Raw genomic sequence first — 25,432 nt, forward strand, 5'->3', positions numbered from 1 at the left:
ACCCTGTGTCTTTGATTGGGGCATTTAGCCCATTAACATTCAGGGTAACTATTGAGAGATATGAATTTAGTGCCATTATCAGCCTGTAAGGTGACTGTTACTGTATATTGTCTCTGTACCTTTCTGATCTACTACTTTTAGGCTCTCTCTTTGCTTAGAGGACCCCTTTCAGTATTTCCTGTAGAGCTGGTTTGGTGTTTGCAAATTCTTTCAGTTTTTGTTTGTCCTGGAAGATTTTGATCTCTCCTTCTATTTTCAATGATAGCCTAGCTGGATAGAGTATTCTTGGCTGCATGTTTTTCTCGTTGAGTGCTCTGAATAGATCATGCCAGCTCTTCCTGGCCTGCCAGGTCTCTGTGGATAAGTCTGCTGCCAATCTAATATTTTTACCATTGTATGTTACAGACTTCTTTTCTCGGGCTGCTTTCAGGATTTTCTCTTTGTCACTAAGACTTGTCAATTTTACTATTAGGTGACGGGGTGTGGACCTATTCTTGTTGACTTTGAGGGGGGTTCTCTGCATCTCCTGGAATTTGATGCTTGTTCCCTTTGCCATATTAGGGAAATTCTCTCCAATGATTCTCTCCAATAGACCTTCTGCTCCCCTCTCTGTTTCTTCTTCTTCTGGAATCCCAATTATTCTAATGTTGTTTCGTCTTATGGTGTCACTTATCTCTCCAATTCTCCCCTCATGGTCCAGTAGCTGTTTGTCCCTCTTTTGCTCGGCTTCCTTATTCTCTGTCATTTGGTCTTCTATATCACTAATTCTTTCTTCTGCCTCATTGATCCTAGCAGTGAGAGCCTCCATTTTTGATTGCACCTCATTAATAGCTTTTTTGATTTCAACTTGGTTAGATTTTAGTTCTTTAATTTCTCCAGAAAGGGCTTTAATATCTCCAGAGAGGGTTTCTCTAATATCTTCCATGCCTTTTTCGAGCCCGGCTAGAATGTTCAGAATCGTCATTCTGAACTCTTGATCTGACATAGTACCAATGTCTGTGTTGATTAGGTCCCTAGCCTTCGGTACTGTCTCTTGTTCTTTTGTTTGTGGTGATTTTTTCCGCCTTGTCATTTTGTCCAGATAAGAGGATATGAAGGAGCAAATAAACTACTAATAGGGTGGCAAAGACCCCGGAAAAATGCACTGTAACCAAATCAGAAGAGACCCCAAATTGTGGGGGGGAGAAAGGGGATAAAAAACAGGTTCTGAAAAAAAAAGAAAAAAAAAAAAGAAAAGAAAAAAATTTAAAAAATAAAACAAATAAAAAAATATAAAAAAGAAAGAAAAATATATATATTTAGATGAACTAGTCAAAAAACGTTAAAAAAGAAAAGGGTAAAAGTTTTTAAAAAAATTTAGCAGAAGAAGAAAAAAGAAAAAAGAAAAAAAAATTGAAAAAAGAAAAAAAAATTGAAAAAAGAAAAAAAAATTGAAGTAGCCGCAAGACTAAAGAATCATGGGGAGAAAGCCATGAGTTCCGTGATTTGCTTTCTCCTCCTCTGGAATTGCTCTGCTGTCTTAGGAATTGAATCTGCTTTCTCCTTGATAGATGAACTTCGTCCTGGCTGGATATTTTGTTGATCTTCTGGGGGAGGGGCCTGTTGTAGTGATTCTCAAGTGTCTTTGCCCGAGGCGGGATTGCACCGCCCTTACCGGCGGCCGGACTAAGTAATCGGCTCGGGTTCGCTTTTGGGAGCTTCTGTTCCCTGAACGCTTTCCGTAGAGTTCCGGAGGACGGGAATGAAAATGGCAGCCTCCCAGTCTCCGGCCCGGAGGAGCCGAGAGCCTGGGGCCCCACTCCTCAGTGCGCCCCCAGAGGACAGCACCCAATCACTCCCGTATCCCCAGCCTCTAGCCGCGCTCCGAGCTCACCCAGCCCGCGACCAGTTCAAGGTAACCCCGAGCTGAGAGTTCAGTCCTCGGCTCTGTCTTGGCAGCCGGCTTCTCCGTTCTAATAGCTGCGAGCTCTCCGACACTCTGACACCCCCGATCCTTCTGTGACCTTGCGGGGCCTGGGGCCACGCTGGCCTCGCGTGGGCTTCACCCCGGTTTAGCCCCTGGAGCAATGTCCCTCAGTGGAACAGACTTTTAAAAGTCCTGATTTTGTGCTCCGTTCCTCCGCCGCTTGCCGGGAGCCGGCCCCTCCCCCCGCGGTCTATCTTCCCGTCGTTTTAGATTCACTTCTCTGCCAGTCCTACCTTTCAGAAAGTGGTTGATTTTCTGTTTCTAGAGTTGCTGTTCTTCTTCTCTTCGCTCTCCCGTTGGATTTGTAGGTGTTTGCAATGTTTAGATAAGCTATCGAGCTGATCTCCTGTTACCTGATGTAGTCTCAGGCTGCTACTTCTCCGCCATCTTGACTCCCACCCGCCTTTTGACCATTTTCTAATTGAATTACTTGTTTTTCATTCTTGAGTGTTGAGATTTCTTTATATATTCTGGATATCTCCCTTCTACCCCTTTAAAAACAACAACAGCAACAGCTCTCCTTAATGTGCTTCCGTAACTTCGGTTTGCTTGGGGCGTTTGTCTCTCTCCACCTGCCTGCCACCTACTGCCCGTAGCAGTGGCTCTCAGCCCTCTGCCTCCACCAGCAAGATCAGACCCTACCCATTTCCAGCCTGTTTAGCCAGCCCATCCCAGCCCTGCATCACTATCCACACCAGAGGCAGGAGGACACGAGAGTTCTGGCCAGGCTGTGAGCCCAGGGGGTCGCAATGCCTGGGCCAGCCTGGGTCCCTATCCCCTCCTCTCCCACAGCCTTGCTTCTGGGACCGAGCATGTGGCAGGAGCTCTGCCTCCAGTTGTGCAGCAAACCAGCCTTTGCCTCCTTCCTAAGACAGGAGCCCCAGTGGGCACTTCCAACAGGTCCTCACTTGATTTCTTGGTTCTTCTCAGGCCTCTCTTGTAGGTGCCTGCTCCCAGGGTTCCTAGAACAGGGACATGCACTGGGATACTGGAACTAGAGGACACCTCTGAGCTCTGGAGAGCACCTCCCCCCTGACTCTAGTGGCCTCTCCTCTAGAAAATCTTGTTTTCACCAGAACAGTTTCTCTCCCTGCAAGGCTACCCATCCTCAGGGGCAGGGCCTCTTTCTCTGCTTGCCGAGCTGGCCTGTCCCAGGGATTGAAGGGTTCTTCCTTTCTTTATCTTTTTTAGATTTTATATATTTATTTGACGGGGCAGGGGGGAACACATGAGCAGGGGGATGGAGCAAAGGGAGAGGGAGAAAAGACACTCCTTGCCAAGCAGGGACTCCGGGATCATGACCCAAGCTAAAGGTAGACGCTTAACTGACTGAGCCACCCAAGATCCCCAAAGTGTTACTGATTCTACTCTGTGACTGGCACTGTTGTGGGGCTGAGAGAGATGAATAAATGCATCTCCATCCCCAGAAACATCATCGGTCCATGGACCCAGGCTATGATGATGTAGCGGGGACGCGGCTGGGTAAATGAGGCTGGAAGAGCTAGGGCGGGGCAGGGGGGTGGTATCTGCTAGGGGGGCGGGAGCCTCCTCCCCATCCCTGGGTTGCCTGTCAGCTTCCTCAGTTACCAACTCTGAAGGGACTCCTGTCAGTTCTGGCCTGACCATGCCCCTCTTCAGCTGAAAAGCCTTGATGGCAGCTCGTGCCTGTGGCCCTGCTTGTCCTAGACAAGGGGCCACTGGAAGACTCCGTGGATGGCAGTACTTGGTGCCACCCACTCTGTGCCCGGCATGACACACGCACTGTTTTCTCCTCATTCTACAGATGAGGAAAGGCAGACTCAGCACTGAGGGAACTGTCCCAGCAAAAGGCGTGGCGGCCGGGTGTGCTTGCAGGGGCTGCTGAACTGCCTGATGCGCTCGTCCCCCCTGACTAGCGCCCTTCACTCCGTGGGTACAAAGCAACAGAGCCCACTCTCTGTGCCCCGTGGGGTCAGCTCAGCACAGACCTCACCATCTCTATCCTCACCCACAGAAGGGACAGCATGCCACTTGACCCTCACCTGCCCCAGTCACCTCCCGCCAGGACTGCAAGGGCCCTCTGGCCAGGGATCCTATTGCAGCTGTCCCTGTGGCTCCATCTGCCTGGGCACGGGCTGGTCTGTGGGTTCGTGGGCCTGACTCCCCCAGCGGCTCCCCTGGGACAGATCTTGCCTACGACAGAACGAACTGGGCAAGAACCCCACAGGGAGCTGGATCAGAAGCTTCTTCCCTCATCTCTGTGAGACAGCAGGAGAGAGGATTCTGGTGCCCTGACACCTCTCTCTTCCTGGAACGGCGGCGGAGAAAGCCCCTGTTACCGAGCCGGAGGAGTCATCCACCTCCGACCTCCCTAGAGGCCTCCTGATGTCAGCAGCCAGGCCCCGCAAACGTTCCAAGGCCGGGCTGCTGACCCAGGAGGCCAAGGCCCGTCTGGAGCTAGAGTAGCAGGCCCTTCCAGGCCATGTTTCCCCACCGGCTGTAGGTTCTCCTGCACCCACAGCTGCACAGGAGCATTTCCTCCTGCTGGCTTCCCCATGTGCTTCTCCACCTCATTTCGCAGGGTTTCATCTTGAGAAGCCAGAAAGTGGAAAGCTGTGCTCCTGGACTAACATGTCTAATTTCGCATCATAACGAGTACATGTGACGCAGAGCTTGAGTGTTTTGGGCAAGAACACAGACATAGCACGCACTTCCTAGAGGCTCTTCTGGGAGAAGCCGGCAAGGTGCCTGAGGCTCAGCTGCCCCCGTCTTGCTCCCTTCTCCCTCCTGTGCCACAAACCAGCTGTGTTCCAGGCTGTTGCCGGCTGTCCCTCCACTCCGTGCGTAGGAGAGCGGCCGGCCATGACTGCTGGGAAAGGGCATGCTCGGTCTGGGTCGCAGGGCCCCAGCTCCCTAACCTAACACAGAGAACCTAACACAGCGCTCTCCGAGAGCAGGGTTTCCTGGAATCTGAATTGCCCATGTCATCACCCACCATGTCACCCACGTCTGGGGGTGTACTACGAAGCCCCGGGCATGTAAAGGAATTCGATTCATGCGCTCGATTTCTTCTTCACTTTCCCCTTCAGGTCAGTGGAACCTGGTTTCAAAAGGGGCCTCGAGATGGAAGGCAGAGCTGGGTGCGGCCCTGGAGGGCCCCTACCACCCACGTTTCCTGCTCCTGGCTTTCTGAGCTTGGAGGCATGCCCACCCCTCCTCCCCTCTGCAGACTGACTGTCTATTAGGAAGTAAGGCGTTGCACAATTAGTGCCCTGGCCTAGGCTACTGAGCAAACAACAGCATCAAGAGAGCAACACCCCTCGTACCGTTGACGAAAATGTGCAGAATGCCTAGTTGCTTCCTACATATCAGGCTTCTGGTACATCTGTCAACGAAACGGTAACTACTGCGTGGCGTCCATGCGTGTGTTATTAGTACATTTTCAGTGCATGTCTGTTCTTTTTATTTGTTTGGTTTTTGACACCGGCTGAAAGAACTGTTTATTACTTTTATGTACAGAAAATTCAACAGCGTCCACTAAGCCCAGTTTGGCGGCCATTTCTTCAGCCTGTGCCTTTCTCAACTTGGCAATGCGAGCCACCGCCTTTGGACCCAGGCCGCTGCCTCCCCAGTGATGGTGGGTCTCATCATATCTGCCATTGTCCTGATGGCCTCCACCAGCTTAGCCAGAGCCTCTTTGTCTTCCGACTTAGCCTGTGTGAAGGCGACAGCGGTGCAAGGCTGCTTGGGGACCAGACGCCCCAGCCTGGCCTTCCTGCTGATGATGAGGTAGGGGACACCATCTCATGACACAGGGCAGTTGGGAGGACAGTCAGCTCAGTGGGATCCATGGCCTGTGCAATCACTACCAGCTGAGGCTTCTTGTTTTCCACCAAACTGGTGACACTATTAAGCCCTGAAGGACAGGTGGCCTCTTAGTGGGGACATCTCCTTTGCTGGCAGCTTTGCTCTCACCTCTGGTCAACAGTCTCTGCTGCTTCTCTTGCTCTGTCTCCGGTCTGTACCTGCGGGCCCCTGGAAGCAGCTGAGGAGCTGTGTGGCCGTCCAAGTCCTGGGGAGAGGCCTTTTTGACTGTTTATAGACAATAGCCCTTTGCTGCTGCAGCCAGAGTGATGGGCCCTTTGACAAAACGGGTAAGGCCCTTTTTGGGCTGCATCTCCCCTCTGATGCCAAAATTCTTGGGCCTCTTCTCATATACAGGCTTGACCACCTCCTTGGCCTCCCGTTTCTTCATGTCAGCAGGGGCTGGCGCCACCCTCCCCCTGTTTTTTTCCTTTTTGGCATCTTGGGTGGCTGAGGGGAAGGAAATATGTCTGTTCTTTTTTAAAAAGGGGTGCAAATATCGCATTTTGGGTCAAAAGCGTCCCTGGAGACCTATACGATCTCCCCAGGCACTGGGAGGGCCCCACCAGTGCTGAGCTGTGGAGGAGCCCTGGGCAGTTTCTTGTGGCAGGATGGTACTTTTAACAGTAGGAATCACATATGAGTCAGTGATCAAATCAAGTCTGAGTAACGTGTATTTACTGGAACACAAAACACTGTGAGAATGCATTTTTAAAATCCCAACAAAGTTCAGTGGGAGATTTTCATTCAGTGTATTTGCTTGACATACGGTTCACTTACTAATGTTAATCATGAGAACGCATATCAGAAATCACAGTGATAATTCTTAAAGCAGTCCACCCCTCTTGGGATGGACAAACTCTGGGTGCCTCCTGTGTGTGTGGGTCTGAATGCACGGGGTCTGGAGGCTGCTGGGAGGGTCTGATTCTCAGGTCCACTGATTGTGGGTTGTGAGACCTCTGAGAAGCTAGCAGGCCTCCCTGCTCCTCCACTTTCCCGTCAGGGAAACAGCACAAGAATACTTGTGTGCAGGGGCGCCTGGGTGGCTCAGTGGGTTAAAGCCTCTGCCTCAGCTCAGGTCATGATCCCAGGGTCCTGGGATCTAGCCCCACATTGGGCTCTCTGCTCCGCAGGGAGCCTGCTTCCTCCTCTCTCTCTGCCTACCTCTCTGCCTAGTTGTGATTTCTCTCTGTCAAATAAATAAAATATTAAAAAAAAAAAAAAAGAATACTTGTGTGCAGAGAGTGAATAAAATTCAATGAGGTCGTTGGTGAAATGCTCGGAGCCCAATTGCTGACAGCTAAGGTCATGTGTAATGCTAAAAAGGGGAGGGGTAGCTAATGCCCCCCTCCCTCTAGAGGCATACCGCTTAGCGGGAGAAATAGACTTGTATACAAATAGCTCTTGCATAAGGGTTAGAAACAGATGTGTGCTAGATAGATCGAAACTGGGAAAGTAACACAATTGCCCATATTTATTTTTCTATCCTGAAAGTTATTTGTTAGGAATTTTGTTTAAGGATTCTAATGAGGCCAATTAGAGAAACAGACTGTTGGGTTGAGAACACGGGTGTAGACCAGGCATGGTGAATTTGCCGCTCAGGGGGGCAGCCCAGTTGGCAGCAGGGCCTCAGCGCATCAGGCCACTCCGTTTTTAACTTCATTGCCTCGAAAGTCATCATGAAGGCATAAAGCAGAAGACTCAGTGCCAGCGTCCTCAATCCAGACTTCCTCGACTTCCCTTGGGGACATATATGTGCTCAGCCAGTGTTTGCAGACTGTGGAGCTGCAACCGTGCCAAGCCTCCCAACCCCCGACGGAGAATCTGAGACCCAGCCCTTGAGTTCATCCCAGACATGGCACAGTTTGTGTGGAACATCCGAACCCCTGTTTGTGAGTGCGTCCCTGGAGCTGCTGTATTCGCACAGGGGGTGTCACCCCGAGTGCACATTCCTGGGACGCACCCACCGCAGACCCTCTAGTTTCAGGAGCGCAGGCAGGGACCCAGTGTTGGGACCGAGGGAAACTTCCATGTGATTCCAGCCCATGGCCAAGGTGCAGAATCGGCGCATGAGCAGACAGGTGCCAGGTCCTCAGGGCACCCTTACAGTCCACTGGGGGCTGGGGAAGGGCAAGACCTGCTGCCCTGTCAAAGCCCGCCTCCTCCGAGCTCACTAATGGACTTCAGCAAAGCAAACGGCCAGGACCTCCACACTGAGGGCACGAAACCTGCAGGTTTTTGGTTTCCATTGACCTGTCTGGCCTTCCTTGCTGAGGTAGCCCTGAAGCCGTGAGGAGAAACATTCCAGCAGAGGTACGGGGTGGGGCTGGCATTCCTGGAAGGCCTTTGCTGGGGAGGTCAGCCTAGCCGCCTCTGCCACCACTGTTCCCTGAATCGTGACTGTCAGGGCTGGGCTGTGACTCGTTAAGCTGAGGCCAGGCACTTCGTGAGGGAAGCGACCCACACCACCCACAGCAACCAGGGTCCATTTTGGCCAAAGAGGAGCGAGGCTGAAGTACTTTTGCACTGAAGGAAGTCATTATGGGAAAATATCTGGCCTGTCTGTTTTGGAAAATATAACCACTGTTGAGGGGATTGTCATCTGAAGGCAGGAGACAGGGACTTTGCATTAATTGTTTGGTGAGTTGCTGTTCGCGGCACCTCAAACTCCTGGCCTGGTTTCGAAGTTTGGGGGCTCCTGTAGGGGCGGCTGTGATTTTCACCCACGGATGGCTTTGCCCCCTTTCTGCTGCCTCAGTGTGCTGAGTCATGAAAGCCTCATGCCTCAACTGTCCCGGGGTGGGCCCTGGGGCAGGGGCAGGAGCTGCGAGCCGCAGGCTGCCATCCCCAGGAGCAGACACTGGGCATCTTCTCTCCTGAGCAGGGGCCAGACTCTCTGAGCACACGGTGGCCGTAGCCTATGAGCCTGATTATCTCTGTCTGACCAGTTTCTGTTCTGGGCCTGAATTTCTGTTTAGCCCCAGCTGGGGGTCCCGTGGAGAGGAGCAGCAGGGCTTGGGAGGCCTCTCCCGCAGGACAAAGACTGCCACTTCATCCTGACACCTAATGGTAGCTCTGTCGTGTCCTCATTTGCTACGTGAAGTATCCCTGACTTGAGAGCACATCATTAATAAGGACTCAGCCCTGGAACTTAACTCTTTTTAACGCAGGAAACACCAGTGAAATGAGCCCTGCTGTAAGGCAGGACCACGCAGGCTGACCGCCCAAGTGCAGGACAGATGCGGGGAGGCCGAGTGGGCTCAGCAGCCTGGGGCCGCTGGAGCTCCAGGGCTTGTGGCTCAGAGTCTGCCTCCCCAGATGCTGGCCTTCCTCTGCAGCGGTAGGAGGAGGCTCAGAGGACTGCTCCCACATCCCGTGGTCCCAGGGAAGACCCCTAAATCAGAACCTTTCTATTCAGCTAGAGACCTTGGAGCCAAGAGTGCTGAGTATGAAAACAAGCAATTAGGCCAAAGTACACCTTGCTCTGAGTAGGAATGTCTCTGATGCTAATGACCATGTTGGGGCACTGGGAGTCTGGCTGATGGGACAAGTAGGCCTCTTGGCAGACTCCAGCCTTCTTAAGTCCCATGGTGGGGAGGTGGGCATGAGAGTAGGGCTCCAGGAGAGGATGGGAAGGCTTGTGCCATGCTGCTAGTTGCTTCTGTCATCCAGGGAGTGGCCGTGTCCACGTCTGCTCAGGGCGAGGGGCATGACAGCCCACATGGCGCAGGGAGGCGGCAACGAGCAGGGTGTGCACCCACTCCAGGCCCAGGCGGGAGGCCCCGGATTTGTCCCCATGCCTGCTGACTGCAGCAGCTCTCTTTTCTCAGCCACTGGCTCCAAAACTTCTTTAATCTACATTTAGATTGTCTGAGGCCAGCAGTATGGAGTCCCAGGTTGTGCCAAGCTCAGGTCACCGGCTGTTGCACTCTGCCAGCTTTCTATGCAGGCTGCTTCCCAAGCTTAGAGAATATCTCTTGCCTCGGGCTGCCGCCCTGAGCCAGAGAGACATCAAGGCTGAGCACAAATCCTGGCCCCTGGGCAGAGGCACTCGGTCTTGGAGGTCATGGTGATTTGCCGGGTGCCTGTCAACCCTCAACTCACATTCTAGCACCAGACAGGGCACGGCACCCAGAACTACCCAGGAGCGGCTGGCTCAGCATTCTGGGTGTCTCTGGGAGACGCTGTGAGAGGGAGGAGAAGTGGGGACCAGAGAGGAAGGGGGCATGTCCCAAGATTGGAGAGGAGGAGGCCGGTTGAGGAAGTACGACAGCATCTCTGTGAGCAGCCTGGCTCAGGAGGCCCAGGGTCCGGGCTGGGAGGAGACATCCTTTTCCCACAGCCCCAAGGCCCCCACTGCGGCTTCACCCAGTACAGTAACACTGCAGGGACTTCCAGATGCCAGTCAGTCCTAAGGTGATGGGAAGGGGAAAGCGTGGGGAAGAAAACGCCAGTCCAGCTGCGACCTGCCCAAGCCCACTGCGGGACATCGGCGTTTGCCCACTCCGACTGGGAGCGCAGATTCTGGGCCTGGATGGGAAGAATATTCCACGCCCTAGGCCTGTGGGTAGAGGGAACTGTACATGGTGGGGAAGGGTCCACCTTCAGGAACAGCCCCCCTGACCTTCCTCCCAATGGCCTGGCTGGCCCGGATACAGGCTGGCCCCCAGACACCACCTGGCATCCTGAACACAAGCACTACAGTTCCCTGAGCGTTGGCCTTTCACTGAAGCGGTCAGAGCTGTTTGCACGTCTTAATTCCCTTGAACTTGGGGTGGCATGAATGGATGGGCGGCTGTGGGCAGCGGACACCCCCAGAGCAGCCTCTTCCCAACAGCTCCGGTCTGTGCGTTGCTCTCCGAGTCCAAGGCAGATGCTCGCATTTACCAGCTCAGAGCCACACGGAGGCTCCGCATCCAGAACCAAGCTATGAATCATAATAAGATTCTAGGAACAGCCAGCCCAACACATGGGAATTCCCAGGGAGTTACATAAGCTCGGAATCTGGCCCGGGGAGCCTGAGACAGAGTTTAAGTTTCAAACAAATCTCAGAACCCTGAAAGCATTTGATGGAGGAGACAGAAACTGGGCTTGTTGCTTTCCTGAGGGACATGGAGACATGTCCATCTGAAGGCACCTTCTCGCTCCAGGTGGAGCTGAGAACCCTGACAGGAGCCAGTGACTCCCTGGGGACCAGCCCCGAGGCTGCAAGGGCCTCAGATGGGCTGCCCGCATCCAGGCATCCCACAGGTCCCTGGGGTGGTGAGGGAGTGACTGCAGGTTGGGCTGTGAGTGAGGGCTTTGTCACTAGTGATGCTTCCTTGCCCACACCTCTGGCCACAGCCTTTGCTGCTCTGGGTTGGCCCTAAGCAGGGGAAGGGCACAGACTACAAGCTCCTTGGTTGCCCGGTCTCTCCTCCTCCCATGTGGTCCTCTTCCTCCTAATCTTCATCCAGTACAGGATCGCTGGAAGGACACAGGGCTGTGTGTGTGTTGGAGGGGGGACAGGATTTGTGCTGGGATGGGGCAATGCTAGACGGGCTTTCTTTTGGGCAGTAACTCTGGGGAACAGGAGAGGAAGACATGGACAGCCAGCCAAGGAAGGAGGGAGGTGTCAGAATTGTCCCTCAGAAAGGGGGGTTCCACAAGTTGTCTGTCCAAGTGTCCCCTTCCATCTCCAGCGCTCTGAACCTTAAGTGCCCTGGAGATTCCCTCACTGGGGTGACAGGAAAGCTTCTGGACACAAAGCCAAGGCGAGGCCCAGCCAGGTGACAGTCACCAAAGCTAGTTGCCATGGCAATGACTGCAGTAAGTGGTAGGCCTGGAAGAGGCAAGGTGGGACCCAGAGGGCTGTTTAGCTTTCAAGAAGCGGAAAGTCATCCCTGGTAGCTCAGGGAAACAGGTAGGAGTGAGACAGGGGCATTGCCAGTGGGTGGGATCTCAAGGACATCCACAGGTAGAGGGCCTCAGAGAGATGCACACCCCCGGAGCTGGCAAGTCAGAGACCGAGGGCCTGAAGCCTCCAGGCACACCCAGCTCACTCACCACTTCCTACAGGGCTGGCTTCTCCCCTTCTCTCTGTCAGCCTCTGCGCACTGACGGGCAGCCCAGCATACCGCTCCTGCCTCACCTCCACATGGCCCCTGCAGTCAAGCTTTCTTGAAAAGCCCCCTGCATGGAGAGAAAGAGATGCACAGCAGAGGGTGAGGAGAACAGGGAGGGAACTGCAACAGACCGGGAGAGAGGCTGCACAGGGAAGATAAGAAAAATCTGCAGCAACCAGGCACAGGAGAGAACATATGTGAGTACACCTGGTAGGACCACAGTGGGGCACCCCCAGGGCGGGGACAGAAGGATGGAGCGGGGGCTGTGCATTAGAAGGGGGAAGTGGCAGCAGAAGGTGGAGAGTGACCACACTTTAGGAAGAGGAGGAAGGATGTATGGAGGGCAGCCCCTGGAGCCCGCCTGGACCCTACTAGTTGAGACTGGGAGGGTTGATCCCCTCAAGGGCCGTTGTGAGGGGATGTGATGAGGGATGACAACCAGCAGTCATCCAGCAGTGAGGCTCAGGAGAGCGAGAGGCTGAGGCACAGCTGTGAGAGCCTCTTAGTTTCAGGAGGCCCTCAGACAGCAAGAGTGTGTGAGGCCACCAGGCACACAACAGGGAGAGAGGAACCATGGGGCACCAGGCAGAGAGTGTCACAGCCAGAGCCAAAGGGAAACAGAGCTTCCAGAGCAAGGGAGGGTGGGCACATCACAGAACCAAACGAGGCAGAGCGGGCTAAATGAAGTCAGGGCAACTGCCCCTAGAATTGGTTTGTATGCTGAGACTCACGTCACCCATTTTATCGTCACAGGAGTGAGGCTTTCCAGGGGGGTGCGGTGGACATGGGCTCCCACCTGGCTGGGAGGCAGGCATGCCCAGGGCGGGGGCGGGGCGCAGGGCAGGGTCCTGGCCCGTGGAGCCCTCCTCACTGCTTCTGAGGGGCTTGGCAACAGTCAGGTCAGAGTGGCCATGGACACTGGTTCATGAATCAGCTTCAGACTGAGGTCGTGTTGCCTGGAATACGTCTACTCTTTGTCTGCCTTTTGTAGCTGAGGACCCAGACTCTGTCCTAAGCCCTCCCTTGGCAGCCAGGGCACTGGGCAGCCTTGGGCAGCCTCCTACCTGGTATTCCATGGCACGAGTGGTCACAAAGACCTTTGGGTGGAAAGCCAAGACCTAAGGGGATGAATATCAAGCCTCTGCTCTTCTCTTCCGTGTCACACCTCAGCTGGGCCGACTGACTTGGGGTGTGGTCCTGCTTTCTAGACACTTAGAGTGACCACAGATGGGCATATGGACAGCCAGCATCTGTCTGGGTTTGCTGGGTGGGAGGAGTCTGAGGGCCGTGTCCTCCTCCGAAGAGTCCTCGGGCGGGCAGCTGGATCCCAGTGCCCCCTCAGGGCATCCGCTGGGGTGATGGGTAGAGTCATGAAGGAGGAGCCAACATGGGTGCTCAAGGCCCTTTGATGGAAGAAACCAGGTCAGCTTCTTAGAGGAGAGTAGAAGGCCCACCTGCGCAGACAGCTGCTCCCCTCTGGGGCCCCACTCTGTGTGCTCTCCCAGACGGCGATGTGCTGAGTGTCTGTGTCAGGAGGCAGTGCCGTAAGCAGGGCATCCTTCTAGCACCTATGAATCTCTCTGGTCACTCCTTCTCTGCAGGGAAAGGAGGGAGGCATCCAGGTACAGTGTTGGTATCAATTAGGATGTCTGGTCCATTTGACAGAAGCAAATGGAACAAAGAGGACCCCTGGCCCCAGCTTCACCCAGAGTCACAAAAGTCAGTGGGGACAGATGTGGGGATAGAACCTGGCCCCTGACTCCCAGGCTTCCCTGCTTCCCCTTCTGCGTCCCCTCTTCCCTCCCGTTCAGGACCTCTACCTCCACACAGGTGCCATAGTCTCGTCTCAGTCCTGAGCCCCGGCAGAGTGGCAGCTGGCTGAAACTAGTCAAGGTATGGAGAGCCGTGTCTCTCAGCCTGGTTGTGAGGACACCAGCCTGGGCCCTGAGCAGAGGCAAACCTGCAGTGGGAGGAGTTTTCATTCTTTTTCACTGAAAGAGATAGTTGCCACCCAAATGGAAGCGACTCTGGGCCATTGGGGGCTCTTCATCCGAGGTCACAGAGGGACAGCCAAGAACCCACTGTGGCTGATGGGACCTCATCCTCCAGCCCTGCCTCGGACTTTGGGGAGCAAAGAGACACATGGGAGGACCCCCCCGCTACCACCTGTGTGCTGTTACAGAATGCAGGAGGTCAGATGGGGAGGCTGCCAATGGCCCTGGGTCTGGAATGTGGTCTTTGGAGCCGGACTGCCTAGGTTTGAACCCTGGCAGCACCACTTCGCTTTGGCCTCCATGGAGTTGTTTAGTTGCTCTCTCCCTCGGTTTTCCCACCTGTGAAATGGTCATGGTAACAATTCCTGCTGCATGTCAGGACAAAAATTAGCAAGTGTGTATACAGCACTCCACGTGGGTCAGCAGACTGAACACTTGTCCTTCATATGCACTCACCGTCCTCACTGCCAGGGATGCAGCTGAATTCTGGGACCCAAGTGTCCACACCTCCTGCATTAAACCATTCTGACCTTTGTCCCCTCTATTTCCTGGGCCATGACTATCTCCCTTTGCCTTGCATTCCATTCCCCCAGAGGGAAACTTCTTGTTTCGGTGGCTTGATCAGTAAGGAGTCCCCACTGCTGTTGCTGGAAGGGCCCAGCTCCTGGTCAGAAAGGCTGGGGTCCGGATGGCGAGGGGTGTCACCCGGCAAATGGTGGTCTGACCGCCATGGAGGCTTTAGCTGCTTTGCTCAGGAGGGACTGTGGGCAGTCCGAGTGTCTGTCCTGGCCAGGAAGAGAAATGAAGCCTTGGATCCCCATCAGCATCATCAGCATCTGAGCCAAAGCATGACCCAGAGGAACAGCAGGCGAGAGGCAGAGGCTGAGTGATGGAGTCTGGCCTCTCCTTTCAGCCAATGTGCCCACCATCATGTGAGCAGGGTCTCCTGTCAGCCACAAACCAGCGGTCCCCTGGGCCTGGTACACACGGGATCCTGAGGGGAGATGGTAGCTGGGATGGTTGATTTCCTGTGTCGCCTCGACTGGGAGAAGGGAGAAAGAGCTGATAAAACAATATTTCTGAGTGAGTCTGCGATGGTGTTTCTGGAAGAGATTAGTATTTGAATCCGTAGATGAGTAAAGAAGTTCTGCCCACACTAGCGTGGGCGGGTGCCATCCGATCTGTGAAGATGGAATAGAATGAAAAGGCAAAGGAAGGGTGAAAGTCTTCTCGAGCTGAACATTCATCTTCTCTTTTCCTCAGACACTGGGGCTCGTGGTTCTCTGGCCTTCGGACTCAGATTGAATTACACCGCAGGCTTTCCCAGGGCTCCAGCTTGCCGACAGCAGATCGTGGGACTTCCCAGTCTCCACCATTGTGTGAGCCAATTCCTGTAATAAAGCTCCATAGAGTGTCTATATATACTGGGCTGGCTTTATTTCTCTGAAGCACCCTGACTGACACATAGACCCATAGTTGGGAGGGTTCCCAGGCATCCTCCCTTCTATCCCCCAACCCCCACCACCTCCTCTGGTTTTCTTTACAGTCTTATAAGGAAATAACTGCAAATTAGAAAAGAGTTACCGAAAAAGCGGTCTTTCTCAGGGACATGTGGACAGCTTCCTCCTTGGCCTTCACCCTGGCTTAGCTTATTGGAGAGGACCTTCCAGTCTGCCCATTTCTCTCCATGTCCTTGCCACCAACCCATGCAAGGACATCACCAAATCTTTTCTGGAAAATTGTGGCAGCTTCCTCATTGGCTTCCCTATATTCATACGATCCATTCTCTACCTTGCCCAAGGAGTTTAAAGCACAGATACGGTTGTGTCCCACTCCTTATGCTCCTCAAAGGCACACTCTTGCCTTTGACCTAGAAGGCTCACCCCTGCTTGCCTGTCCTTTCTCATCTCAGTTCCTCCTTCTGCCCCCTCTCCTCTCCTCTGTCCTGGCCTGCCCTCTGTTCTCCCCTCCCTTCCAGCTTGGCCCAGCTCTCTCCTGCCCTCTGGGTACTTGCCTATGCACGCCCTCCCCCAGAACAACCTTCCCAGTCTCTAAAAACGAGCTGCCATGCTGCTTCCCCAGGAACCAGATGAGACTCTCCTTGTGATCCCTCTGTACTTTGTGCTCTAATAATTACTTGCCTAGTAGCTATTATCTACACATTTAACTTTTGACCTCTTCACTGCAACACGGTCTCCATGAGCATAGGCTGAGTCCTGTCCCCCACATTTCTATGTGACTGTACTTGGAGACAGGTCCTTAAAGAGGGGATTAATTAAAAGGAGGTGGTGAGGGTGGGTCATGCTCCAGTATGACTGTGTCCTCATGAGATAAGAAATCTGGACTCAGACACACACAGAGGAAGGCCAGTGAAGGCACAGGGAGAGGGTGTCCATTGGAAGTCAAGGAGAGGCCTCGGAAGAAAGCACTCTGCTGACACCTCAGACTTTCAGCCCCAGAACAGTGGGAAATAAGTGTCTGTTGTTTATGACCCCCACTCTGTCATCCTCTGTCACAGTAGCTCTAGCAAGATGACACGGGCATCATGGATTTGCTCACCTCTGTTTCCATAGCACCAAACACAGTATTTTCCGACCCACCCACCAGGGCCCCACCAGGCCGAAGCTCCGGGGATGCTTGGCCTCTTGAGAGGGATTGTGTTGCCTCCATTCTTCTCTGTGACGCTGGTGTCTGGAATAAGGAGTCTTAGGAAACAGCTGCAGCATAAATGAGCGCAAGTGGGAGGGATGGGGAGAAGGTGCACAGATGCAGAGCAAACGTCCTGAAACGACCGTGATAAAATGGGCCACATGCTCCGATTTCTCTGGCAGAAATGTGCTTACCCCGCTTCTGGACAGGAGGGAGCTTCTTCCCTGCTATCTTGGCACTGCCCATTCTTGCCAAGAATCTCCAGGCAGGAAGCAGCTAGAATCTCGTCCTTGAGTGGGCTGGATCCCTCTGCCATGTGCTACCAACGCCTGTTCTCCTCAGGCACAGGGCTCTTCGTGTTTCTAGTTACTCATTCAACACCGGTCTTCCTCTCCAGACTGCAAACTCCATCCTCCCTCGCCCTGTCTGTAGGGGCAGCCTGGCACCTGTGAGTGTCCCCTCACCATGCATGTTCCAGGGAATGATGGAGGGAGACTGGAGCCAAGGTGCATGGATGGGTACATGTCCTCCATGCTACTTCTTTTCTGTCTCCTGGCTTTCAGCTAGTTCTATTTTTTAGGACATTGAAGGATGTGACTCCCACCAAACTGAGAATTTTATTCCATATTTATGTCCAAGTCTGTCGATCTTTCCTATGGGATTTGGTATTTATACCTCACTTTCAGAAATATGGTGCAGTCTCTCTGACTGCAGTCCACTTTCTCAGACTTTGCTAGGTTGTTTCTAGAGGCTGTGTCCTGGAGTAGGGTATAACCCTGTGGGGTAGGCATCTGCTGGTTTTAGCTGGTCAGTCAAAATTTCCTTCAGTTTTGCTATCAGCACCGTGTGTGTGTGTGGGGGGGTCCTCTTGCTTCCATCTTTGATCCATATGGTTTGGCTGGATGACAGCTCAGGGACAGCCTTTATCTCAGGTCCCAGTTAGCAAATTCCTGCCCTCTCTTCACAATGGCCGAGTCAGGGAGATAGGCATGGGCCCAGTCTGAACTGGTAGGGTTCAAAGATTTTGTCTGGGGCCACTGAGAAAGAGACAATCTCTTCCTGTGGGGATGGTTGAGGTCTTAGTCTTCTCAAACCTGTTGGTGATGTGGGGACAGCCTGCCTGAGAGAAGAGAGACAGCACGGAGGACAGCAAACCCAAGAGATACCTGAGAACAGCAGATGAGTACCTGGATCCAGCTGTGCCTGAAGTAAGATGTACCTCAACTAGCTGCTGCTGCTGCTGCTGCTTCTTCTTCTTCTTCTTCTTCTTCTTCTTCTTCTTCTTCTTCTTCTTCTTCTTCTTCTTCTTCTTCTTCTTCTTCTTCTTCTTCTTCTTCTTCTTCTTCTTCTTCTTCTTCTTCTTCTTCTTCTTCTTCTTCTTCTTCTTCTTCTTCTTCTTCTTCTTCTTCTTCTTCTTCTTCTTCTTCTTCTTCTTCTTCTTCTTCTTCTTCTTCTTCTTCTTCTTCTTCTTCTTCCTTCTTCTTCTTCTTCTTCCTTCTTCTTCTTCTTCTTCTTCTTCTTCTTCTTCTTCTTCTTCTTCTTCTTCTTCTTCTTCTTCTTCTTCTTCTTTCTTCTTCTTCTTCTTCTTCTTCTTCCTTCTTCTTCTTCTTCTTCTTCTTCTTCTTCTTCTTCTTCTTCTTCTTCTTCTTCTTCTTCTTCTTCTTCTTCTTCTTCTTCTTCTTCTTCTTCTTCTTCTTCTTCTTCTTCTTCTTCTTCTTCCTTCTTCTTCTTCTTCTTCCTTCTTCTTCTTCTTCTTCTTCTTCTTCTTCTTCTTCTTCTTCTTCTTCTTCTTCTTCTTCTTCTTCAGATTTTATTTATTTGGGAGAGAGAAAGACAAAAGACAGAGAGAGAGCCTGAGAGGGGGTAGTGTCAGAGGGAGAAGCAGACTCCCCACTGAGCAGGGAGCCTGATGTGTAACTTGATCCTGGGACTCCAGGATCATGACCTGAGCCGAAGGCAGTCGCTTAACCGACTGAGCCACCCAGGTGCCCCTAAACTAGCTTCTTTTTTTTTTATTTGTTTATTTACAGCATAACAGTGTTCATTGTTTTGGCTTCACACCCAGTGCTCCATGCTTAATGAATATTCAAATGGCATTTTGGGCATTCTACACATTGTAGGTGTTTACCCCTGCAAGATGTTTACCATCCCCAGTTCCCACCAGCAAAATGGAGGATGTTTCCCTAGTCATTATAACAACCAGACCACATCTTTTCACATATTCCACATGGTTGCCCTTGGCTTTTCAGTTACGTGAGTCAAGAATTTCCCCCTTTTTATTTATTCCACTTGGTTTTCTGACATTATCAAATAATGACTAATGACAGTCTGTTGACACTTTTGAGTGTCAGGAATTAATCCTTAGCATGTCCGTTGATCTTGGTAGAGCCTATCAGAGGCACAGGACGAGTTCTGAGAGGAGCCAACAACCAGCACAGGCACCTGTCAACGTGGACAAATGGAAAGTTGTCCAGTTCTAGTTCTGAGGGACAGACCTCAGCCTATTGGGACCAGCCTTGGATAACTGGGTGACAATAGCTCAACCTAAATGAGGACACCTGCAGGTCACAAGTCCGAGGTGCACTCCCTTGTGGGCAACGAAGTGTGGCCCCCTTTGGGAGATTAAGAGAGATGCTTGGAAGGGTAATACCAAGTGAAAATGAGATGAGAACTCCAACATGTTCAAATCAATAAGGATTCGTAGAAGATTCACAAAGATGGTGACTGGCTCTGTGAGACTAGGCCAGTGGTGGAAACTGGCTTAGGGTGGGGATTCAGGCCTCAGCATTTTCTCTGAGCAGCACAGGCTTTAGGAGGGGATGCTGTGTCCTCCACATGTCTAAGTGAGAGGAGAAACATTTATCTCAACACTGGAAGGGACCTAGAGCTGCTCTAGTCCTTCTTCCCTCTAGTATGGGCCCAGGGTGTGTTCCCTCAGGCACAGTTCAGAGCAGCTGCTAAATGCTGCCAGGGGCTCCCCTGCCTATGGGACTGAGCCTAGACTCCTCTTATCATTCAATCCTGTTTCAACCATAGCTTGCCCGTGCCCTAGTGTGTGGTCTTACATCAGGCCTTGCATTGCCTCTGATTCTCCATCTATAAATAGCAGGATAGCGGTGCCCAGCTCCAAAGGTGGTTCCAGCTGATAGCGGGGTGAGCGTTGCCTGCTACAACCATCATTTCAGAGTTTCTGCCACATTCAGTAAAGAGCTGGAGGATGGACGTCAGAAGTCCTGGCTCTGCCACTCATTGAACTCAGAGCCAATGGTGTAGTTTCTTAGAGTCTTGATTTCTTCATCTATTAAAGGGGAATAAGGACCCCATCTCAAGGAGATGCTGTAAGGATGAGGCAAGATGATGTTTGTAAATTAAGTATAAGGCAAAGTTCATGGATTGTGTGTCAGTCCCTCCATTTGGAAAAGCCCCAGGCCCTGGCCTCCCCACCCTCAAAAAAGCACAGTTTTGGGAGAGAATCCCAGGGAGGCATCTGAGGGGCTCTACAGTCAGGGTACCCCTGCCCCACAGACTTGTGTGTTGTCCGGTCGGGCACCCTTTCCTGCCATATTGTGGTGGGTACTGCTTATACATCCTCTGTCCCCCTCTTCTCATGCTGTCATTCTTGACATTTCATTTCTGTAGAGGGTTTAGGGTCCAGCTTCTGGTGCTACAATAGGCATGAGTCTAGGTCATAATGTTCTGTGAGCAATGTGGCCTGAGACAATTCATTTCACCTCTTCTAACCTTCATTGCTCATCTAGCAAATGAGGATGAGTAAATTTCACCGAGGGTGGGAGGGCTAAGTGAGCATGTAATATACTTCCTTATTATAGTGCTGGGCCCTCATTATACTCCCCACCCATAACCTGTGCTCATATACATTCCTTTAATTTTTGTAGAGGGAAAATGTCTCCTTGCTAAGCTCCTTTCCAGTTCAAGGATATATGTGATACTCAAAGAATATTGCGGGGGGGTGTCTTGGTTACAAAGGCAGTGAGATCTTATCTCAAGAAATACCCCAACATGTTTCAAGCTGAGGCAACCCTCTGCCAGGCATTGTCTATCTGGCTGATGTGGGGACAGTCCCACTTTTCTGGAGGTTGGTGGTCTTCTGAAGCCCCTCCTGTTGGTGGATTCCAGGCACTCTCCTCCTCGTGCTTCAGAAAACAGCTCCCCACAGCTTGAGCACTGTGAGGGCAAGACACGCAAGGGCAGGGTGATGAGTGTGCTGGTCTGGGAGGTCAATTTCAGGCACTTCTGGAATTGATGGACTCGAGTACTGACACAAAACACTCTCCCACAAGGAAGGAAGGTAAGTCATCAGGAAAAAGGCGCTCCACTTTCTAGGCAAACGAGCCACTGGAGGTGAGCTAGTGGTCCTGCACACTCACCGGCTCAACCCTTGCTGCCCAGCCAGTGGCTCTCTGGCATGTGCTGGATATGGCAGTCTTGACATTCCCAGCATTCTTTTTTTTTTTTTTCATTTTATTTATTTTTTCAGTGTAACAGTATTCATTCTTTTTGCACAACACCCAGTGCTCCATGCAAAACGTGCCCTCCCCATTACCCACCACCTGTTCCCCCAACCTCCCACCCCTGACCCTTCAAAACCCTCAGGTTGCCCCAACCTCCCACCCCTGACCCTTCAAAACCCTCAGGTTGTTTTTCAGAGTACATAGTAAATGAAACAAGATGGGATTGGGAGGGAGACAAACCATAAATGACTCTTAATCTCACAAAACAAACTGGGGGTTGCTGGGGGGAGGTGGGATTGGGAGAGGGGGAGCGGGCTATGGACATTGGGGAGGGGAGGCGAACCATTCCCAGCATTCTTGATGGCCAGCCGCCCTGTGCTCCCCACATGGAAGCACTCTGCGGTGCTGGGTGTGTGAGTCAACCTGCTGGCCTGCGGGGATGCTGTGTGGCACCTGCCCCCTCATGCTCCTACCCACTTGGACATTTCTGCTCGAGCCCACTCAGCCTCTGCCCCCAACCTCACTACTCACATCATCCAGACACAAGGCCTCTCCATGTTCATTTTTATTTAAAGACTCAGAAACACAGGCATCATAGTTCATCATCACTGTCAATTCTTCCAAAATCACACGCTGACATTTGTGTGTAACAAAAACATTAGTGTGTGTGTGTGTGTGTGTGTGTGAACTGTGCAAAGTACAAAGAACTCCCCAGCCAGGCAGCTGAGCTTGTTTGGGGTGCCAGAGCCTGGCATTCACACAGTGAGGCTGCCAGGGAATTGCCTGCCCACTGTCCCCCCACTCCACTTCTGAGGCTCTTTGGTGGACCAGATGTCCCTGTCACTTCAGTGTCTGCTGACCTTGGTAGTGGCTCTGGACTCTACTGCATTCCTCAAAGCAAGTCACCTTGGCTGCCAAATGCCACTGATAACCAATATGTTTAAGTTGCTGGGCCAGGATTGTCTGAATGTGAGCATTCAGACAAGGTGTTGGTTTCATCTTAGTAGCCAAAATGAGTTGGTTATTTAGAACAAGTTGGCCCAAAGGGTCTAATTCTGCTTTTTCTCTTGTCTGTGGGCTAAACGGTCATGAAGGCTATTGGATTTGGCTAAATGTGTTTGAAAACAGCCCAGAGCATGATGGCTGGCCTATGGCATTGCAACCTTCCCGAGGTCATGCCAATGCCTGCCCCAACTCTGCCCCAAGAGAGGTCAGCTGATGCCTTGCAAAGCACTGGCCACCAGCCCCAGCTCTCTGCTGTGAGTGGGTGCTGGGCCCTGGTGGGCTGCTGTCTCACCCACTGTCACTAGGCTGTTCAGCGATTCCTACCTACCACGAGCATCGTGTGGGAGGTGGTTGGAAGAGGAAAGAAGGTCCAAGTTAGTCTGTTTTGTTGCTTGGTAACTGCCTTCATTTAAAAAAAAAAAACAACTTTCCTTATTATCTGGGGATTTGTTAGTTCTGGTCTCCCTGGGGGCACACATGTCTCAGTATGTTCATCCATGCACATTTTTGGTGATGGCGTGATTTTAAACACACACGTGATTTTTGCGCATGGTAGGCAACTAATTTGGCATCAATGGCAAATGGATACCTTCTGGTTGTCATTAACTCATGTACAGGGCTCCCTGGGTTTAAGCAGGGTTTTGTCTTTCTTTGATTCAGAACAATTTCTCAAGTCTATTTAATCTATGATCATCTGGAGAGAGGGGAAGAGCCTTTGTTGAGGCATGATCCCACCCTTGTGGTGGCCACCGGGTGGTAACAAATAGCCAAGTCATAGCCCCAAATAGGAACTCTGAAAATAAGCGCTTTGTATTTCAAAGGCATCACATCATACGAGGGAATGTGTTTCTGGATTTTGATGCATCTTTGAAAATCTGGTGATGCTATGTTACCAAAGGCTAATTTAGTCTGCCTAATTTAAACTTGAGTGGGTTTGTAAAAATAGAGAGAAGGGGCTTATCAATTGTGACTTTGAGCAGATAGGAATGTATTCTTAAGGTCTGACTCTCTGGAGAACGAGATGGCCTGATGACAGGGCTTCTCCCGTCTGTGTCTGTGGGAGGTCGCGGCTGCTGGGCTCAGGAAGAGGCCTTGATGGACCCCATCCAGGGCAAGGTCCTAGGATCAAAGGTGCCCCTTCTCTCTCTCCTCCTGGCTCCCTTGGATTCTGCCAGTCTGCAGCAATGCCTCAAATCCCTTTCTCCTCATTGTACTTCCAGTCTCTAGACCACATTTGTACTGCCTGATAGGGAAAAACTTATTTAAAAAAAAAAAAAAAGACAAAACTGTCACAAGGTGGTAAATCTGAACTGTGGTTAAAAACTGCTTCAGTACCAAGAAATCATATCTTGATAATGCTAATTGTAGTCCTTTTCCCTAAAGCAATAAAAGGAAAATTCTGCCTTCCTAGACTGGGGTTGACCTTCAGGTTCTTTTTACTGCCACACACAAGGCAATTATAGTGACCCTTCCTTGAAATGGTTCCAGTTCTTGAATAATAATTAGCAATGTCTAGACATAGCATGGGGCTTTGGTAAGGGTTTAAGGAAATTGACTTTTTCCAAACTCCCTCCAACCACTTAAATGGATTCCCTCTTCTCCGTGGAGCAGTAGCCAATACTGATGTTGAGTACGTGGGCTTTTTAGAGTTTTCCAAATTCATATGGTATGTATAAAAATTCTGCCCATTTGATATCAGCTCAAATATTTTTTTCTCTTTCAAGCTCAACCAAGTCATTACTGGTTTACAAAAAGGCAGCACCAGATGTATGAAAAATAGGCAATGTATGACCTATTAGAAATATACAAAGTCTGACAGCTTTACTTTAAAAAGATGTTGTAAGAAAGAAGCAATGCAAAGGGACAGTGGTGGCAAAATGAAATGTGTGGCTTATAATATGGGTAGGAAACAAAGCCAAGTGCGATCTCACGCCTCCTGCAGGAGCTGCGTGCGGGGATGCCTGGGGGACTCTGGCGACCCGGCCACAGCCCTGGGCCGGAAACACCCCTGCTGAGTGGCCAGGTGGCAGGTGACTGAGGTATATAGAGAGGTGATGGAGCAATCTAGACCCCCACAAGCAGCCCGGGGCAGCCCTCAGACCTTCTGCCGCCCTTCGAACCCCGTGCCTGCCATCCAAGCCCTGTAGCCCTTCCGCAGCGCCCAGGCTCACTGGGGCAACAAACAAGAAGGCTGCGGCTTAGCAGACCCTCACAGAGCCGATCAACCCGCATCAGCAGCTTCTCTTTTCAAAGATATTTCTTTAGAGTTTACGCAGAGGGAAGCATTTTTTGGGAGAACAACCCCAAGGTGCACTCCTGGTGGGTGGTTGTGGGCGAAGGCACGCCCTCACATCCCCCGGCTCCCATCCCCGTCCAGGGTGGCCTCGCCAGGAGCCCCGAAAGGGACCTGGGGCCCTCGGTGGCCTTGACTGCCTCTCTTTGCGCCCCTGGGGATGCCGGGGAGCCTTTGTGCCTGGGGAGTGGGGCGTGGGGAGCGTGTCCTCAGAAACTCTCCACAAAGCTGCCCGGGAAGAGGCCAGTGCGGCCATTCCTCTGCAGGGTCCCCTTGTACCAGCCGTCTTCTCGCTTCTTGTGCACAAAGACGATGTCGCCTTCCTTCAGCTCAATCTCCGCCTCGCTCTGGGGAGGATACGAGACCACCACGCGGTACCTGGGGGGAAACAGGTACACATTGGGTGAGCTTGACCCTAGGCTGGAGGACGACCCCCAGGGCCTGCTCTTCACCTGGCCTTTCTTTTTCCATCCAGTGTAAATTATTATAACTTGGGGCTACTTCCCCCACTTTTAAAAATCTCTACTTTGATTTTAATTTTTACAAAACCTTTTCATTTTTTTTATTAAGCTTAAAAAAAAAATCCCCATGTTGTCCTTTTGGACCCCAATCTATGCTTCCTGCCTGAAATGCCGTCCCTCCCTCCAGCCTATCTGGGACCGTGGCCTCCTTAGGGGAGCTGCAGCTGGAGGAGGGCAGCCTCTGCTGCGGTGGGGGCTGGGCAGACCTGCAGTTCTGCAGCCACCACCCAGCAAACAGCCCCTCATCCCAGCCCAGAGCGTACACTGCAGCTCCTGGTGCCTGCCACTGGCCACAGGAAAGGAATGTCAGCCAGACTAGGGGCCCAGGTGCAGAAAGACCGATGGCCTCCAGGGATTGGGACACCCACGAATAGGAAATGAGCTGGGGAGGAGCCATGGACTGGAGGGTTGGTGATGCTGGGCCTCAGAGGCCCAGGGCTTGAGCTGGTCTAGAGGGGCCACCCCTGGGAGGCACTGTCCTGCTGCTCTCTCCTTCCTGGCAGTGCCTGGGCTGTGGTCCTGGCTCACTGGCTGAAGAGACAAGGAGGGGATGTTCCTTTACTCTCAGTCAGCCCTGGGCTGCCG

At 52.0% G+C, this 25,432-nt stretch overlaps 1 protein-coding gene and 1 pseudogene across 1 annotated transcript in view; both read right to left on the bottom strand.

Annotated features, from left to right (window-relative positions):
- Positions 1 to 5,387: 5,387 nt before the first annotated feature.
- On the bottom strand, positions 5,388 to 6,314 carry LOC123927123 (annotated as a pseudogene).
- An 18,083-nt stretch (positions 6,315 to 24,397) lies between these two features.
- Positions 24,398 to 25,432, bottom strand: part of SH3RF3 (SH3 domain containing ring finger 3) — a 398,130-nt gene continuing 397,095 nt past the window's right edge. The window contains exon 10 of the mRNA XM_045981399.1: positions 24,398 to 24,704. Coding sequence (XP_045837355.1) covers positions 24,536 to 24,704 — 169 coding nt within the window. The 3' untranslated portion in view covers positions 24,398 to 24,535. The remainder of the gene's footprint in view (positions 24,705 to 25,432) is intronic.

This window comes from Meles meles, chromosome 16 (assembly GCF_922984935.1).
Source record: "Meles meles chromosome 16, mMelMel3.1 paternal haplotype, whole genome shotgun sequence".
Classification (NCBI taxonomy): domain Eukaryota; kingdom Metazoa; phylum Chordata; class Mammalia; order Carnivora; family Mustelidae; genus Meles; species Meles meles.